Raw genomic sequence first — 19849 nt, forward strand, 5'->3', positions numbered from 1 at the left:
TCTTTCAGATTTTTCATCATTAGTGTATAGGAATGCAAGAGATTTCTGTGCATTAATTTTATATCCTGCTACTTTACCAAATTCACTGAATAGATCTAGTAGTTTTCTGGTAGCGTCTTTTGGATTCTCTATGTATAGTATCATGTCATCTGCAAACAGTGACAGCTTTACTTCTTCTTTTCCCATTTGGATTCCTTTTACTCGTTTTTCTTCTTTGATTACTGTGGCTAAAACTTCCAAAACTATGTTGAATAATATTGGTGAGAGTGGAAAACCTTGTCTTGTTTCTGATCTTAGAGGAAATGCTTTCAGATTTTCACCATTGAGAATGATGTTGGCTGTGGGTTTGTCATATAAGATCTTTATTATGTTGAGGTAAGTTCCCTCTGTGCCTACTTTATGGAGGGTTTTTATCATAAATGGGTGTTGAATTTTGTCAAAACCTTTTTCTGCGTCTATTGAGATGATCATATGGTTTTTCTTCTTCAGTTTGTGAATATGGTGTATCACATTGATTGATTTGCGTATACTGAAGAATCCTTGCAGTCCTGGGATAAACCCCACTTGATCATGGTGTATGACCCTTTTAATGTGCTGTTGGATTCTGTTTGCTAGTATTCTGTTGAGGATTTTTGCATCTATGTTCATCAGTGATATTGGCCTGTAGTTTTCTTCCTTTGTGACATCGTTGTCTGGTTTTGGTATCAGGGTGATGGTGGCCTCGTAGAATGAGTTTGGGAGTATTCCTCCCTCTGCTGTATTTTGGAAGAGTTTGAGAAGAATAGGTGGTAGGTCTTCTCTAAATGTTCGACAGAATTCACCTGTGAAGCCGTCTGGTCCTGGGCTTTTGTTTGTTGGAAGATTTTTAATCACAGTCTCACTTTCAGTGCTTGTGATTGGTCTGTTTATATATTCTATTTCTTCCTGGTTCAGTCTTGGAAGGTTGTGCTTTTCTAAGAATTTGTCCATTTCTTCCAGGTTGTCCATTTTATTGGCATAGAGTTGCTTGTAGTAATCTCTCATGATCCTTTGTATTTCTGCAGTGCCATTGTTACTTTTTTTTCTTTTTTAATTCTATTGATTTGAGTCTTCTCCCTTTTTTTCTTGATGAGTCTGGCTAATGGTTTATCAATTTTGTTTATCTTCTCAAAGAACCAGCTTTTACTTTTTTTGTTTGTTTGTTTTTGTTTTTGGCGGTATGCGGTCCTGTCACTGCTGTGGCCTCTCCCGTTGCGGAGCAAAGGCTCCTGACGCGCAGGCTCAGCGCCCATGGCTCACGGGCCAGCCGCTCCACGGCACGTGGGATCCTCCTGGACCGGGGCACGAACCCGTGTCCCCTGCATCAGCAGGCGGACTCTCAACAACTGTGCCACCAGGGAAGCCCCCCCATCCCTATTCTTTTGTCGCTGTTTTTTCTTTTGCTTTACCCAGGTACGTGAGGAATTTCTTGCCTTTTGGGAGGTCTGAGGTCTTCTGCCAGCATTCAGTAGGTGTTCTGTATGAGTTGTTCCACATGTAGATGTATTTCTGACGTATTTTGGGGGAGGAAGGTGATCTCCATGTCTTACTCCTCTGCCATCTTGAAGGTCTCCAGCATGTGGGATCTTAGTTCTCTGACCAGGGTTTGAAGCAGCGCCCCCTGCATTGGAAGCAGGAGTCTTAACTGCTGGACCACCAGGGAGGTCCCTAAAAGTTATTGTAAGTATATTTTTCTGGATGGAGTGGGTCCCTATGGCACTTATTATTCGCTATTTGTGGGATAAAGATATATTGTGGGTTTTCTTCAAGTGCGGTGCACCAGGGCTAGAGAACATGCTTTGTCCTGGGCTTCCTGTAGCTGCTGTGTGCAGAGATGGTTCTGAAAAACAGCAGCAGGTGAGGCAGCTGAACTGCCCAGAGCCGCTCCTCCCTGTGATCCGACACCTGCCACACAAGATGGATCGTCCTGTTGCAGACCTGTGGCTTCCTCTGTTCAGGAGACAGAGGTTACGCTGTCAGCAGGAGAGGGTGTGCCGTCTTGGGCTTCAGGGGGTTTGCACAAGATTCAAATTGGAGGTTGCCCGTGAGGCCAGACTTCATCTGTGGAGGATCTATAGAATAAGAGAACTTTGTTATTCCCTTAGGAACATAGATTAGATCTTAGGGCGGAAGTCTTTTTGAGTCTCATACTACAGATCGGGGAGGTTTAAATTTCCACTTCTGTAAAGGAAGCATTTAGAACGTTAGGTGTATATGCATTGGAAATCCTTGCCTCCTCTTTGCATTTGTGTTTCTCATGCAGATACCATGTGTGAAATATCGGTTACACACAGTTATGTACAGGATGATGGTTCTCTTAGGCAACAAATAAGAAACCTTCTGAGCGCCTTATAAATAATGTATTAAGATTAGGAAAGAAGCATTAACTTTATCTCCTGAAAAATTGGCTCCTGCATTTTCTATATTATTGTGAATATGTCTTTATGGAATGTTTTGATTATTTAATTGTTTTGAATGGTGGTTATTTTTTTTTCTTTAAAATTTTACCTGTATCTCAAATTAAGGCTATGAGAGCTTGTGAAAAAGTTGCTATGGTGACTATATATTTAGGCTTCTATCTCCAACTTAGGAATGGATTTGTGCTCTAAAACCTCATTTTAAAATCAGTTATTTGGAACTCTGTTGTTTTTTTCATAGAAACAATATTGCAAGTAATAGATTTCAGACTCAAGCAAAACTACTTACTTAAATCAGAAAGTAAAGGAAATTTCATATACTTCTATCTTTATAAATATAATAGAGTACTCATTTTTTTCACCTCATGAATTCTTCTACTAGAAGAGGTTTAGCAAATGGTCTGTTTGTTTGGCCCTTTTTCTTACCTCACGGGATTTGAAATATAGCGTGTATTGGACCACAAGGTGCTTTGGAGGGTTCATTCATTCCTTCAGTAAATATGTACTGTGTACCTACTATGTGCAAGGCACGGGTTAGGCCCTGGGGCCTTAACATTGAATAAAATGGTTAATCCCTCCCTGATGCCTGCTGGCAGTTGGGAGCTGACCTCTAAGTAATGCCCTGGGAATGGGGTAGGAGGCCAGGAAGGAGGCTGCCTGCAGGGCTTGTTCTCTGATTGCTAACAGAACCCTGGGAAAGGGGCCCTGGGGTTCCTGAAGTTTCTGCTCCATAGACCTTGTCTCTCAGATTCCCCTTCTACGTTGTCTGTTGTGCACTGGAGCCCACTCTGAGCTCTACCATCATGAGGTACTCATGGTTCATCTTTGTCTTCAGAGTGTCAAGAGAGCCTAAAGCACAGTTGTGCCTGTAAATGTTCAACAACCCACTGATTTGTAGAGTTTGTTGGTTTCTGTGGTGTGAATGCTCTACTGCGGCCCATTTCAAGAACCAGTGTGACGTCGTCAGTGAGTGTGGAGTTGGAAACACACCATTTACACCATTATGTAGCATTTCCACCCTGTGGATGAGAGAGACATGCATATCCTCAGACCACAGAGAGCAGTGAAACGCAGTAGTGTAATTAGGAAGGGGTGAGTTTCATTTATTTACCTTTGATTTTAACTGAATTTATTTAATTGTAAGTTTGCATAAGTAAATTTTAATGATGACTATGTTTAACAGTGGGTTTGCAGAATTCCTGAAAATTTAACCGTGAGTTCCCGAGAGCCAGCACACCGCTGAGAGCGCCACGATGCCTTGCCTGAAATCCCTACGGCCAGATGTTAGAGTCCAGATTTTTTCCCATTTTAGAAAGGCAGTAGGGAAGGTGATCAGAACATGTAACATCCCCTGTGATGCTGAAGGCAGAACTCCGTAGTCCAATCATTGACGGCTCTGCGGGGACGCGTGCCTTCTCTCCAACATGCGAGTAAATGCATATCATAAATAATCTTGCATCGGTCCAGATTCGGTTTTGCCGAATGTGCTTCTCAGAAACTTACGAAAACAGGTTCGATTCTGGAGCCATGTGATGTTGGGATTGTGGATGAGGCATTGTGAAGCTATATTATTTGTTTGCAAATCGAGGATTGTTATTCCAGGTCTATGAGAACCCGTGCTTTCGCTTTCTCTGTTTGAAAGAGGGTGGAACTCAGCAGCCCTCCCCCTGGGATCAGAGCTGCCCTGCACGAGGGGCTGTGGCCCCGCCTCCCTCTTCTTCCTCTGCAGCCTCTGGCCGGGTGATTCCCCTTCGCCCTTGAAGACTCTTTCTGTGCTTCATTCTTTCTGCCCAGCTTCTCCGCCCCGCCTCTCGCAGGGCTTCACCCCAGTCGATCTGCTGCTCTGTTCACCCTGGCACCTGTGTCCCGCCTGGCACTCATGGTACAGAGACCGCAGTATCTGGAGTCCAGCCCCTGAGCTCATCCTCCAGGAAGTGGAATGAAGCTGACAGCTACCTCCAAAGAGCAAATTCCCGGGGTGGAAGTGCGTTCCAGAGTGCTTGGAGTATTGGTGTTGTGTCTTTGCAAAGCTTCTTTTCTTTCAAGTCCTGTGACCCAGACAGCTTTCGTTAGATTCTCATCAGTCAGACCCATTTCTTTGTACACGTGTTGTGTCTTGTTTATCAGGGAGCTTATATCCCAGGGATGTCACCTGGTGGTGGCTTCCAGGAAGGCGGCCAGGTTAGGGCACAGCGGCCAGTCTTCCCAGAGCACCCGTGCAAGCTGGCGCTCAGATTTCCTGACTCTCTTGTGGTTTTGAAGGCTCCACTGGGAATATTTGACACCAGGAAGTCTGGATCACTGATTTGAGGGGTTTTCCATTACTGTTATTTTATGAGGGGAAACTGATAAGTGAACTTAGAGTTTCATCACATGTGGAAGTTAATTCAGCCTTTCTTTCTTGGTGAAGGTATTGAATAAAGATCTTGTCTTTATACAGTCTTGTGCAACATTCTGTTTTATTCACTTATGACACTTAGTGATGTCACAATTTGTGAAGTGACTTCCCCCCCCCTCCTAATTTCCCACTTGCCTAAGTGTGTTTCACTGTCTGACAGGATTGAATGAGGCCAGTTTTAAGGTGGCAGCAGTTTATAAATAATGTGCTTCTTTCAAAGAAAAAGCAACAGCCTATTAATGGTTTGTTTACATGAAGTGTGTGTTTATTTCTGGCAATTTTGATGTTAAGTGTCTAATTAGATTCGTGTTTTACCATAAGCACTAATTTGGCCAGTTTGGGAGTTTGTATTTTCCTTTCTTTTAAGGCTAGTACGCAAGGTTGTAGGAACTGTGCTTAAATGTCCCAGCAGTGGCCTTTTCTGCGTTTGCTATCATGCCTGTGTAGACAGACTGTACGGTCTGTGGGGTCTCTTGTGTGTGAGAGTGATTTTATTGTCTGAGCGGTTTCCAGCTTCTGGATCATTAACACATTTCCAGCATTTTCAGTGGTTTCAGAGATAAAGCTCTTGGTGAGGAGTGTGGGCCCCATAGCAGTCAGGTTCTGGGTTGGTTTCCCACCGGATCCAGAATCCCCGGGGTCTCCTCGGCTTGCAGATGGTTTCCTGTTGTTACTTTCTTCCACGTTGTTGTCTCTCTCACCTTTTCTTTCAGTCCTTGGGTCATTCATACTGTTGTTTTAAATTCCTTATATCATGTCCAAGGTATTGACTGTGTTGACTTCATCGGGGGAGAGCAGGGTGATGCGCTGAGACCACTGCACAGATGTACAGACGGGGCAAAGTGTCAAGCAGAGGTTCAACCAAGGACCCTGGAATCCAGGGTTCAGGATCCCCCAGTGGTGGTTGGTTTTCTGGGGGTGGATACTATCTTCTAAAAGGGTGTGAGAGGGCTTCCTTGGTGGCGCAGTGGTTGAGAGTCCACCTGCCGATGCAGGGGACACGGGTTCGTGCCCCGGTCCAGGAGGATCCCACATGCCGCGGAGTGGCTGGGCCTGTGAGCCATGGCCGCTGAGCCTGCGCGTCCGGAGCCTGTGCTCCGCAACGGGAGAGGCCACAACAGTGAGAGGCCCGCGTACCACAAATAATAATAATAATAAAAATAAAAAGGTGTGAGATCCTTTTACAAGGAAATGTGGTGATCTATGGGAAATAATGTTTGTCCTGCAGGGATTCAGAGCGAAACCATTGGCTTCAAGCACACTTGGGAGGTTTTGCCAATTACAGGTGGTGGTGGACCACAGCCAGTTAACGCAACCTTGTAGGTTTCTCATTTCCCTGGGTGTTGAGAGGGTGTGATAGCAGTGCTCTTTGTATTTTGAGGATAAGAAGGGTCAGCTCCTGCCATTAGTATCACTTGGTTGCTACTGCTGCTGCTGTTACGGTAAGCACATTTTTTATTTTATTTTATTTTTTTAAATTAATTTATTTTTGGCTGCGTTGGATCTTCATTACTGCACGCGGGCTTTCTTTAGTTGTGGTGAGCGGGGGCTACTCTTTGTTGCGGTGCGCGGGCTTCTTATTGTGGTGGCTTCTCTTGTTGTGGAGCACGGGCTCTAGGCATGCGGGCTTCAGTAGTTGTGGCACGCGGGCTTCAGTAGTTGAGTTGTGGCGCATGGGCTTAGTTGCTCTGCGGCATGTGGGATCTTCCTGGACCAGGGCTCAAACCTGTGTCCCCTGCATTGGGGCAGGCGGGTTCTTAACTTCTGCGCCACCAGAGAAGTCCCACATTTCTTAAATAGTCAGGAATTTTGTTTATGATTCTCTTTTATTCCAATCCATGTAAAGTGATTCCTTATTTCTGGGTTTTAGCTTTGAACATCTATATAGTAAAATGGGAAGATGGAGCAGAGAAAGTAGCAGGAATACTTCAAGGAAATAAAGAGAATTTGAGGATATTGAGAAGAGATTTACACTGCTAATATATAACTGTGGTAATCAGAGTGATGTGATGGAATTTAAGAAATATGTATTGATATTTAATTGAATGTTAGAAAATGTGTCTTTAATTCTGTCTTCTTTCTTTTAGAGGGGAGGTCTGTGAACCTGCTGCAACTACATGCAGAATTCAGTGCCTCTGTGCATTTTGTTTTTTCTGTGGAGAAGGTTCATTCTTTCATTTCGTTCATTTCTTGGCACATAGTAGGTACACAGTGTGAGTAAAAGAATAAGTAAAGTGAAGTAGGTGATGAGCCTTATACTCTGGTGCAGCCTTGTATTATCAGCAGTCCAAGTTGTGATCCTTCCTATAGGAAAGGTGGAAACCGCAGCTGGAGGGTCAGGGACTCCGGGAACGTCCGTGGCCCTTTGTTTTGCATCAGCCTACTGTTTCCCGAGATTCTAGCCTCAGCCTACTTCAAAAGTACTTCTGGTTTCAGAGAATAAATAGTAAGATCTGGATGTTAGAGTGTTGAAAAAGTAGGAGGACGATGACATGGGTAATTGGTCTCATTCTGTGAACTAAGGTACAGGCTGCACTGATCTCCTTCTCTCTTCTTGCAGGCTGTGGTTTTCTGGGTGTGCAAGCAGAGGCGTGAGGTTAGGGCATGATGCCCTGAGGACTTGCAGTGGATGAGCTGCTGGTATTAGCTTGCCTATACTTTTCAAAGGGGTTGCAAAATAGATATGCAAACTGATATTAATTCATTATGTATTTATTGGGGCACCTTTCAGGCAGGAGCAGGGTGGGACACGAAGATGAAAGAAACAGACCTTTTCACGAAAACCAAGAGCTGTTTACAGAATCCTCATCTGTTGAGACAAACATAATGTAAAGACGAATTTATTTGCTTCGTGTTATTTGAACAAATATCTGAGTGTCTATTTTTTGTATATCAGTGGACTAAAAATTAAGGTTTTTTTCCTGTTCTTTTACCATTCATTCCCTATTAGTGAAATTATTTTAACACGTGTATTGCAGTAGCTTTAGGTCCCACTTGTTGAAAATATGTATTGATGTCACCTTCCTTGAGAAAGTGCTAATATGCCTCCTGGTGGTATTTAAATACTACTGATCACTACCCCGTGATACTTTCCCTTTCCTGGTTTCCTTGAGTTTACTTACATTGTTTAGTCAATTCTCAAATTTCTTCCAAAATGAAATTGGAGGAAGAGAAGAGAAGCCTGCAATCTCAGCTTTGTGGCAGTTTGGTTCTGATTTCCCTACACGCTCCACGTCCAGATTGGGACCTTAAATAAACTCCTGGCTTCACCCACCATCCACCAATGACATCGCCCAGTTCCAGGTCATAAGTCTTGAACTCCCCTTCCCACCATGGACCCCCAACTCCAGGTGTCTACTGGGAATTGGATCCTGGATGTACCTCAATCTGGATCCATCGTTTTTCGTCCCAAACTTCTTCGTCCTTATACTTGCCCCCTGCCCAGCCACCCAAGCCTAGACATCTCAGATTTGTCCCCCTCCTCCAAGGCGCCACTCACCCACCAAGCACCAAAGCCTTTTAAATAAGTCTCAGCTCTGCGTTTTAATAATTATTTGTGTTACTTGTGTTTTCACTCCACTGCTTTCCTATGAGTCTAGGCCCTCCTGACTTCTTCTCTATTGGACTAAGGAGCTGCCATGTTTACCTTTCCAGTCCTTTCTCCAAACTCCTCCAAGCCTTCTGCAGAATAAATGCAGATTACACTGCTGTGCATTCAGGGCTGCCCCAGGGTTTTCAGGATGAAGTTCACACGGCTGAACTTAGTCCCGGAGCCCTTCATCTTCCTCCGGTGATAACCTCAATCTCTTGACGCTCTCTAAAATCATCATGGTAGCTGACGTTTATTGAGTACTTGCGACCTGCAGGAACCCTTCCAAGCACTTGCTCAGAATTAAGTAAAATAACATGTGCAACAGCCCTGTGCAGCACTGAGACCCAAAATGTGGAGGAGCTGTCCAGGTCCCACAGCTGGGAGGGCTCACCTCTCTGAGCCTCAGTCGTCCTGGGGAACCCATCTAAGACCGGCAGCCTTGCCCTTATGAAAGGAGTGGAGGGCACTGCAAATGATGGGATGACCTTGACTTGACCGACCCCCGCCCACCGGCCCAGTTCCAGGTCAGCCATGGGGAGGTTTTCTGTGAGATGTAAATGGAAGGAAAGCAGAAATTCTGTCTGTCTTCAGAATATGTTCTGCCAAAAAGTCAGGTTTCAAAACTCTTTGTGCTTGGCTAAATCCATTAGATGGCACTGGATTTCAAAAGATTTGTGTGAAATTTTAGTATTAAAGTGATTTGTGGATTAGGGGAGATGTTCAACTTCTAAGGTATTTCTTTCATCCGTCCAACATGGAGGAGAAAGGATTGACACGCAATTAGTATTTATTCTGTGTCCGCTTTTTAAAAAAACATTGCTAAGCAGGTTATACTAATGAAGAGTAGTTGCTATAAAGAATTTTATTATTTAGTTACTTTTTGAATAAACCTGCCAGCTGATTTAAATGAGCTTAATTTAATCAGCATTGTCTTGCATACTGAAGATAATTTGGGATAATGTCAAGGACACATTATCGCTCCTTTTGTAGAAGGTGGTGAGATAATGAGTGTAGCAAAAAGGAGTCAGAAAATGTTTGAAGTTTTTCATCTTTGCCTCCGGGTGGATATTTAAAAGTCACACTTTGTCTTTTTGCATGCAAATTAGACTGAAAGGCATTTTGTAATGTAACATTAGTGTTATATTTTACAAAACAGATTTGTTGAACTCTGATCTTTTGCTAATATTGGCTTGTGGTTGTCAGAATGAAGACTGACTTTTTGTTATATATCAGTATAAACTGAACTTTCATTCAGAGCTTGGAGTGAACAGAAGTGGTGCGTTTGATGAATCTTCAATGGGAAACAAATGACTGAGAAGCAGCGACTCCCAGTTCTTCTGCTGTGCTTTTCTTAGTCACTTTTTGCTCCTGTGTCCCTCTCCTGCCCCGCAAAGTCAATGAATGCCACAGAATCTTCTGAATTCCTGTCTTTTAAAGCAGTTAAACTCTCTTTTTTTCCTGACGATGCTTTTAGATGGAAGCTAAGATATCAGTGGGAGTCTGGTTCAAATTGTGAAGTCAGCAGTTAAGGGATTACTAACCCCCAAGTGAGTCCCCTATACAAATGGCAAGTTGCCTTGGAAACAAGGCGGGTTCCTTCAGTTGGAAGTATGATCTTGCCTGTAAATGCCAGAGATGATGACTCGCTTACCTCTGTTGCAGGATCTCTAGGTCTAACCGTTGTGCCGAGATGCTTTCTGCTTAACTCCTCCTCGGTACTGATGGCTTGATGGAACCAGAGCCAAGTTTTCTTTTCTTGTGCTTCTAATTTTAAACATAATTTGCAAAATTTAGAACCAAGGAAGTGATCCTTTAAATTTCTGTTTTAGGATGGGAAGTTTTCCACTACCGACTGCCAAAAAAATAAAGTATTATAGTTCACCGGATTTGACTGGCAAGGAATTTTAGTGATGAGTCATTTGTCATAGATTCAACAGTGGAATCAGGGATGGGTTGCTTAGGGAGAGTATGTGAACGCATTGTTCTGTGAGGTGGTTATTTGATGAGCCGTGGCAGATTTCTCCCGAGCCTGGAATCACCTGATACATGTGCACTCCATACAGCACGGAGTCTAGGGCGCAGGTTGATGAGAGGCTGCCCTTGTGACTTGAGGCTCAAATCGACTCCTGCTGCCCTCTCACGTAGACGTTTGTATCTTGCTAGGTGCAGGGGTGGTGAGGGCATACGGAGACAAGGTTTTCAGGTCAGTGGAAGAGGCCCTGGCTTAATTTACCTGGCTAGCTGAGGAGGTAAAAAAGACTAGAGGGGCTTCCTAACCAAGGTCTCAACTCAGCTTCAGCAGACTCACCAAGTGGAGGCAGAAACAGAAGTGCAGGACGGCAGGCATGAGCAGCGGTCCTGCCTGGTGGTAATTGTGGTGCTGCATTTCTGGGCTGAGCAGTCACATTGCAGCCTCTCATCTGTTTGGTCTGTGGTTCAGGGGTTGGGGATGGTTGAGGCTGGTGCCCTAGACTGTGGAGTCCGTGTACAGTGGCATGTCTTTGTGGGACAGAGGGGAAGTGTCACTCGTGCATACATACTCCGCAAAGCTCAAGTCGCATCGCTGGGGCTGTAGGTTTTCGTCACGGACCTTTTAATCACAGTTTAGAGTAAAGCATTGATTGAAAGGCTCTGTGTGTGTGTGTGTGTGTGTGTGTGTGTGTGTGGTTTTCGCTTGTCACATTGTGCCTGTCTGTTTCCTACGTGATGTTGGACTTTTGATTAATAATACATATATTTTTAAACTTAGATCCCCAACCCCCAGACTATGGAATTCATCAAAGGAGTCACTCCTGGGGAAGTCTCTCATTTACAGTTCGTTAATGCAGCTCTTCCTGAGTCAATGTGTTACACGTACTGATTGTCAAGCTAAATTGTGTACAGATTAAAACACCTTGTTGTTGAATCCTGTTTCTACCCCTCGCTCACTTTTGGAGAGATGTAAGGAGGTTGACAGTGGCAAGGAGACGGGGGCAGGGCACCCGTAGGTGAGGACCTGCTGCCTCTCAGATCTCAAGCCCCGGAGCTGGAAGTTGAGACAGATTTGAGGTTGAGGCTCCAGGTACAGTGCAGGGAAAGGACTCCAGCTCTTTACCTTTCTTAGCTTAGCCAGGAGGAAAAGTGGCTACGCCTTCAGTATGCCCATGGCATTTAGAGTTCTCTTCTAAGCTGTGGGGTTTTTTTGTTTTTTGTTTTTTTTGGTATCAGACAATATACACTTAATTTTTAAAATGCTGATGAAGCAGAGAATTAATCTTGCTTATATAACATTTAAAGTTTTTCAGTGGCAAGCTTGAGATTCTCCTTCTGTTTTGAGTTTGTTTTTATTAGTTACAGCTTGTATTACTACTATTATAAAACACCACTGGCCCCAATATATTCTTTTGCTGTTGTTTTGCTTACTCGACCAGTAAAACTGTAGCTTTATTTAAATGAGTTTTTAATGAACCATGAGAGCAAGTAAGGCTCAGAGAATGACTAAGGATTTAGTGTTGCCTCTGTCGTTAAAGTGAGTTCAGTCATTAGAAAGCTTAAAAATTGATTTGATAGTTTTTTTTGGCCCATGTCTACACAATAATTCATTATTACATCATTACCTTTGATTCTGAGGTTCATAGGGCTTCTTTCCCAGTTTTACCGTCATCTCTTTGAGGGGAAGCTGCATGTGCTCATGGGAAAATCTCAACAAATGCCACCTCCTCCAATTTGGTGTCAACCCATATATGTGTGATTAGCCAATTTCAGGTTCATTTTGTTCTGTCTTACTGTGCAGTCTTGCTTTTTATTAACACTTCAGCAATAGTGTAATGTAGTTGTAACCTCATGGGTGGGTACAAAGGGAACAGTGGTCCTTGGTAACGGGGATGGGAGGGGGAAGGGTTTGCATTATGTCTCACGAGTGGGTCAGCCAGCTGATGGCTACAGCATTTGCATGTGTTCATTGTGGTTTGCGGTTGATAACACTCAGGCTATTAGTTGAGCATAACTCTTAAATTGGGAATCTAATTAGTCTGGAGGCTCAGTGGGTGACACAGTGTGTCACCCTAAGGGACAGCAGAATTAAATCCCAGCTCTGAAACATAAGCTGGGGAGTGTCATAGGTGACTAGATTTCACTGTGATTTCCAGATGAAGCGCAATATCTTTGTTAAGCATCTCTGTCCATGAAATATTACCTTCTTAAAGGATGCTGTTAGCTCTTGTGGGACAGTAACCTTTGATCATCCACAGGTAGAAGCTTGTGATGGTGTTGGTCTCCTTGGTTGTTCAGGTAGGGAATGTCTTACCCCCTCCTACATGGTATATTGTTTGAAATGACACTGTTAAATATTTATCTCGTTAGATTCCCCTCTTGTGAGTAGATAACATACTGCACTAATCTGCATAACCGTGCCAGTGTCTCTTCGTTTTCCTTTTCTTTTTTCTTTTGGCTGTGCCACACAGCTTGCGGATTCTTAGTTCCCCGACCAGGGGACCGAACCTGGGCCCCGGCAATGAAAGCGCCAAGTGCTAACCACTGGACCATCAGGGAATTCCCTACCATGTTTTTAAAGGTGTATCCTTGAGTCAAAGGGCAAAAAAAAAAAAAAAAAAAAAAAAGTAAAGGTATCGATATGTGTGATCCTAACTATAGAAACTCCTAGATTGACCTATGGGAAGAAAAAGTCATTTTTGGAATAGTGATAGTTTAGAACCGTATGTTACGGAACAGCCTTACTTCCGTCATAAAATACATGTATCTCCAACTACTTGATTTTTATTGTTAGTTTTTTGGAATGTTATACTGTGATAGAGCTCTCACATTTTTACTGCATTTTCTCTCTGTTGCATTTATTCTTTACAGGCAAATCTGCCTATGAAACCTCCCTGCCATCGTTCAGAGATGTGTTGTTTTACGTGATGCCATCGTTATCTTGGGGGTTCAGAAGCATCATCATCATAGTCTTGTGTTAGGAAGAATATTGAAAAATGTGGCAAACGCAAAGAGTTCCCTACCAGAAGCAAAATCAAGTGCATGTTGTCGTTTGTGTTTCTTGCCGATTTTGCTTTGATACCGCAGACGAAGTGATTCAGTGGAGTCCGGCTTACTCACTGAGGCCAATCATGTTCCTTAGGTGAAGAAAGGGTCTTAAAGGCACCTTCAAGTTCAGTGTCATTTTTAGTATTTTTCCACGTACTTTGGATCTTCTCCAGGGCCGGAAACATGATGCCTTTCTAAAGAGTTACACGTCTTTATTTCAGAGTCAAACAATTTGATATATTAATGTTGAGTGTGTAAAAGATGTTCATGAGACCCATAATAATCAACTTTTTCTGGATATGCGCAGCCCTTACATGAAGAAATCAACAGAGACAGACGGATGACTCAAGGGCTATGGCAGTAAAATGGCTTTGGAGGGCGTGTGGCGTCTGGGCCTAGAGTCTTGGCAACCTCACTTAGGCAACTACTCGACTTACGTCCCCTGCTATTTCCTGTATGAAGACAGAATCTGCAACATCTTTTGATTCTTTTAAAAAGCTCTTCTGATCAGGACTGAGTGATGATATCTTTAGCATGGTTACCCTCAGATATGTTCAGAAACTTTTAGGTGGTGGTATCAAAATTATGTTAACTTGGTAAGGTGGGGTGTTAGCTTTAGTTAATCAAGAATAAATAGAATTCGATTCCAAGACTTGTAGGTGCTCATAGCCTGGAGTTTCCCAGAAGGCTTTGCTGTCGACATGTTAGATGCTCCGGGGCAGTGAGGTTGGGAGAAAATAAGATCTCTGAAGTTGGATGGATTTGACTTCCAATTTCAGATTCATTCTATACTTATAGCTAAGCTCTAGTCATATTAATTTTTCTGAGTCTCAGTTTTCTTTTCAGTGAAATGAGATGTAAAATGCTGCTCTGTGTTTGTGTGAGGGGTTGAGGGGAGGATGGAGGGCACCTGCAGAAGAACTTCACTCTGTGCTTATTGTGATGTTGACTTTTTCTAGCAAGCCTTTTCCTCTCCTTTTCCTGTTGTTTTCCCCTCTTATTATTGGTGTATCGAAGAATTTTGCCTCAGTCTGTAGTTACTCTTGAAACTGATCCTCAATTTTCCATAAGTATATATTTATCAACCACCACGCTATCACTTAATAATAGCTAACAGTAAGCATGCGCTTGTGTTCTGAAAGTCGACACGCCTTCTTTCTGATTTGTCACAAGTACAGGAGGAGAGGTCCTGGCACTAGATTAGTTTCCTATTGCTGCCATAACAAATTACCACAAACTAGTGGTTTAAGACATCACACATTTATTAACTTGTAGTTCTGTAGGGTAGAAGTCTGACATGGGTAACATCAAGGTGGAGCAGAGCTGCATTCTTTCCTGAAGGCCCTAGGGGAGAATTCATTCTCTTGCTTTCCAGAGGCCCCCGCGTTCCTTGGCTCACGGCTCCCTGGCTTCATCCCCAAAGCCAGAAGTGTCATCTCTCTCTAACCATTGTTATATCTCCCTCTGACCACAGCTGGGAAAGGGTCTCCACTTATCCGGACTCCTGTGGTTAGCTGAGGCGCACTGGATAATCCTGGACAGTCTCCCCGTTTTAAGGTCCTTGATCTGAATCGCATCTTCAGGTCCCTTTTGCCATGGAAGGGCAATGTCCACAGGTTCTGGGGATTTGGGTGTGGACAGTCATGGGCATTATTCTGCCTACCACAGTCACTATCCTGTTTCCAGATGAGGACAAGTAAGGCGTAGCGATGGCCGAGAGGCCAGTGGATTAGGCCAACATCCATCTAAGAAGTAAGGTCAGAGCTGGTTTTGAATGTAGTTCTCTTTGTGAATTCTGTGCTCTTAGCCACTTGGCTACACACAGTTCTGGGCTTTTCGCTCTGATTTTTATCCATGAAAGAGGCCACCCTTGATCCAAGTGGTTTATATATGCATTTACGTGTGATGCTTACGAAATGGGTTTTCTGTTGGAGGGTTCTGATGTCTCAGGCAGCTGAAATGACTTGTTCTGAGGGAGGTGGCAATGTGTGGCCAAGTTTGGAGTTTTATTTATAGGCGGGTCATCGTGGGTGTTATCCTAAATTCTGCCTGTCTTTTCTCGTGGAGACTGGATAGGTGAATGGATCAGAAGAGCGATGAAGTAATAACTATTGAAAGTTAAAGTGAACTTTCAAAAACAATCTACTTCATGGACAGCAGTGAAGATTCCATCTGTTAAAATATGGATTTGAGTCACGTTTCACAAATTTAAAAGCAAGACGTTTCCTTTATTTTTTGAAGGACATGATAGAGATTTTTAATATGTGATGTTTTTGTGAAGGTCTCATTTTCTTTTGCTGTGCTACTGTGTATTCTTGTAGAGTAGATTTTCTAAAATCATATATCCTTCCCAGTTTAACACAAAATTACTTTATGTCTGCACCTGGCACTTAAATCTTGGTTTAAATGAAAGCTGTAGAATTGTATGTTATTGGCATATTGCAAATCACCAACTGTGATTCTGCCACTGAAATTCAGACAGCATTTGTTCGTGGCACAGTCCAGATTTCATAATTCTTGTGTTTTCTAAAAATGCTGAAGATAATTATTGAAACTAATATATGTGTATAAGTTCTTCCATCATGTGTGGCATTTAAGCCTCGTTCTTTGTAATTTTCAATCTCCATTTTCAGTTTGCAGAAAGGACTTGATTCTTGAGAGAACACATCATGGTGAAAAGTGAATAACAAAACTTGAATTTCATTTGCTTCCAATTAAGCGCCAAAATGTCAGAACTTAATATCTTCAAACTGCATATTAAGCCACACACCTTGTGAGAAGTCTGATGACATTAAAATCAAGTATAGAAATTCAAAATCCTGATGAAGAGCTTGAAATGAATATTGTTAGCTTATCAGGGTTACCAAGGTACCTTGACTTCTAGTTTTATTTCCCAAATTGAAAAATTTAAATTGGATGTTACTAGAGGGATGAGCAAATTAGTGCAGGATCATCAAACTATGGCCCGTGGGTCAAGTTTGGTCCACCGTCTGCTTTGTAAATAAAGTTTTATTTAAACATAGTCACCCTCATTTATTCATGTATTGTGTATGGCTGTTTTCATGCTACAGTGCAGAGTAGAATAGTTGTGACAGAGACTGTTTGAATTGCGCAGCTCCAAAAATATTTACTATCTGGACCTTTTAAGAAAAATGCTTGCTGACCCCTGATCTGTAGAATCAGGGGTTACTGTCTGTGTTACTAATATGCGGAGATGCTTATCAGATAAACAGTCTGATTATATATATGTATATATACATACATACATATACCTACAACACACACACATATATACTGTATATGGAAACTTTAGTGTATATATACAAACACCTTTCCATTTTTTATAACTGCTAAGGATTTCTTTTCCCACTGGTGTTGCTTATTATAAGGTTGAGTGGCCCAACTATTCATCTGACTTTAATTTCTTCTTACCACTTAACCTTCCTTCAGATTGTTTAATCAGCTAATTATATAAGATGCCACAGCAGGATTCTGAGCTTCCTGTTTGTCGCATGTCTCTACGACCTTATGGTGGTTTTCTTTTTTGTCTTATGAATTGATTGATGTCAATAGCATTTGTTCAAAATGACAAACTGTAATTATAAATACTTTCCATATTCTGTGAATACACCTTTTGGTCTGTTAACTGATCGGAGTATTGGCGTTGAAAAGGCTTGGATTGGCGGCAGAAGGTGTGGTTCTTTTCGTGTGCAGTCCTGACCCTTCTTTTCTTGGAAGGCTGAGCTTACTTCGCCAGGCATGGGATTGGAGTGTGAATGACCAAGGTGTTCTGTGCCTTAGAACTTTATTACTCTTTGAGATTTTAAAGAAGTGCTGCCACTGTTTAGTTATAAGAAGAAATAGGTTGAATTTTAATTTTTATGGTACTTTGTTATGCTGTATTATGAAAATTTTCAATTTTGAAATAGTTTCATATTTCAGAAAAGTTACAAAAATAGTACAGAGTGCTTCCATATACCCTTCATCTATCCCTAATGGTCACGTCCAGCATAATCATAGTGTAGTTATCAAAGTTAGGAAACGAGTAACATTGAGTCCATACTACTAACTAATCATCTGAATTTCGCCTCTTTCCCACTAATGAGGCCTTTTGAGGCCTTTTGCCTAGCCCAGGAGCCAGGCAAGGGGCTCACACTGAGTGCAGTTCATATTTCTCCTCAGTCTCCTCCAAGGTACACAATTTCATCAGCCTTTTACTTTCCCGACCTTGGTATTTTTAAAGAGTAGTAGTTACAGAATGCTCCTCAGTTTGGATTTGTCTGATGTTTCCTCACGATTAGACCAAAGTTATGCATCTGGGGCAAGAGTACCACGGAAGTAACGTTGTGTATTTCTCAGTGCATCTTTCAGAGGGTACGTGATGTTGATGAAGTGAAGGGACAGCACTTGGTGAAGTGCTGTCTGCCAAGTTTCTGCCCGCAGACGCTACTTTCTCTTTTTAATTAAAAAGCATCTTACGGGGAGATATTCTGAGATATGCCCATATCTCACCATACTCTCACCCATTAACGTTAGCGTCCGTTGGTAGATCTTGCCTGAGACAGTTCTGACTGTGGAGGTTGCCTAGTGATAATTTCTCTTTTAGTGATTTTTTCCATATTTATTAATTGGGATGCTCCAGGAAGGAAAAGCTGTCCATTCTCCACCATTTGTTTATTTATTTCTTCGATTATTTACTTATATCATTACGAACTCACAGATGTTTAGTTTATCTTGGGTTATAATCTAATGCTCTCATTATTTGATCGTTTACAAGTGTCCCAAATGGTTTCGGCCCTTGGGAGCTCCTTAAGGCTGGCCCTAATTCCCTTTGATGTGCTTCCTTTGATGTGTTCTTTAGTATCACAAGGTGTTCCAGGCTCATCACATATTTTCTCTGTCCCCAGCCCTGGAATTAACTATTTTTCTAAGGAGTTCTAGTTCATTTATTGGAGAATAGTATTAGAAACCATGATCTGGCCACTTGTGTTCATTGGTTCTTGGACCAGCAATTTGACATTGAAGCAATGTCATTGCTTCTAGGATCTCTCACTGGACAGAGCTAGGACACATGTATTCATATCCATCCATACCCGTCGGCCTACCTCCTTATAAAACCACAAGTTCATATTGATGCCTCTAATTCTAATCTAATACTACAGTATATTTCCTTGCTTGTAACTTCTGTTTCTGGCGGTGAGAACTTTGGCTCTCATTAGCCAAAATATTTTTTCTTTCTCATTCATTCCTGCTGTGTGTGTGTGTGTGTGTGTGTGTGTGTGTGTGTGTGTGTGTGTGTGTGTATGTGTGAGGAGTATGAATTTCTAAACTATGCGCTTGTAAGGGACAGCTTTACTAACTAGAATACAATATTTCTGTGAAGGTTCTTTTTGCCTTTAGCCTTACGTTAAACAGTGAAAAAAAAAAAAGTTTCGTAAAGTGACTTAGTTCTTTTCTTCCCCACTCTTTTCGTGTGGTTCTGTTTTTCATTTGTAACATAGCTGGGTTTATTTGTTTGTGCTCCATTTTAGATTCCCGACCCCCAGACCCCACCTTGCCTCCTGGTCGATTTCAATTATTTATTTCTCTTTTAGGTATTTGAATCATTATGATGGTTCTAAGAGTCAGAGTTACAGAAAAATATATTCAGAAAAGTGTTACCGCCCCATTATCTCCACTATTGTTCCCATTCTCTCTTTCTTTCAACCCTGTTCCTACTAACTCCCTGTAGCCTACCCGTCTCATTAGTTTCTTGTATCCTTTCTGTGTTTCTTATGCACAAATGAGCATTGCACAGTTTTTAATATACGCTTCTTCCCATATGAAGGGTCCCTTATACCTTTTGCTGGATAAACTATATGTCATGTATATGCATTATATATAGGTATATATGCACTTTCTTTTCCGCTTGATATATCATTTACAAAAAGATTTAAATCCACTCCATCCCCTTAAGCATTCTGTGATATAAAACCGTTTTATTTTTATTTTCACCCAGAGAATTTTGCATATGAAGTGTATGACTTAGAAATATAAAAATAAAGCATCAAAACTCAGGGCAAGACTATTTCTTTGAAGTTTCTTTTCCTAAAACATAACATTCCTGGGTGTGTACATATCCATATTTTTCCTCTGTAGATTTACATCAAAGGTGGTGTAAGTTGTTGGTTGTCATTTTAAATGCCTTTGTTTATAATTGCAAATTTACCTGTCATTTCTAGCTGGTAGCAGTGTTTGATGAGCAGGACCCGCATCACGGAGGTGACGGCACCAGTGCCAGCTCCACAGGCACCCAGAGTCCGGAGATGTTTGGCAGTGAGCTCGGCACCAACAGTGTTTCAGCCTTCCAGCCTTACCAAGCAACGAGTGAGATCGAGGTCACCCCTTCAGTCCTCCGTGCCAGTG

General features: G+C 42.2%; 1 protein-coding gene across 21 annotated transcripts in view; it reads left to right on the forward strand.

Moving 5' to 3' along the window:
- PARD3 (par-3 family cell polarity regulator) overlaps positions 1 to 19849 on the forward strand; it is a 673340-nt gene that overhangs the window by 231799 nt on the left and 421692 nt on the right. For all 21 annotated transcript variants that reach the window (XM_027121740.1, XM_027121747.1, XM_027121741.1 and 18 more), the window contains exon 3: positions 19666 to 19846. In XM_027121740.1, coding sequence (XP_026977541.1) covers positions 19666 to 19846 — 181 coding nt within the window. The remainder of the gene's footprint in view (positions 1 to 19665; positions 19847 to 19849) is intronic.

This window comes from Aethalodelphis obliquidens, unplaced genomic scaffold (genome assembly GCF_003676395.1).
Source record: "Aethalodelphis obliquidens isolate GAN/ISIS:26980383/991018 unplaced genomic scaffold, ASM367639v1 scaffold23, whole genome shotgun sequence".
Taxonomy (NCBI): Eukaryota; Metazoa; Chordata; class Mammalia; order Artiodactyla; family Delphinidae; genus Aethalodelphis; species Aethalodelphis obliquidens.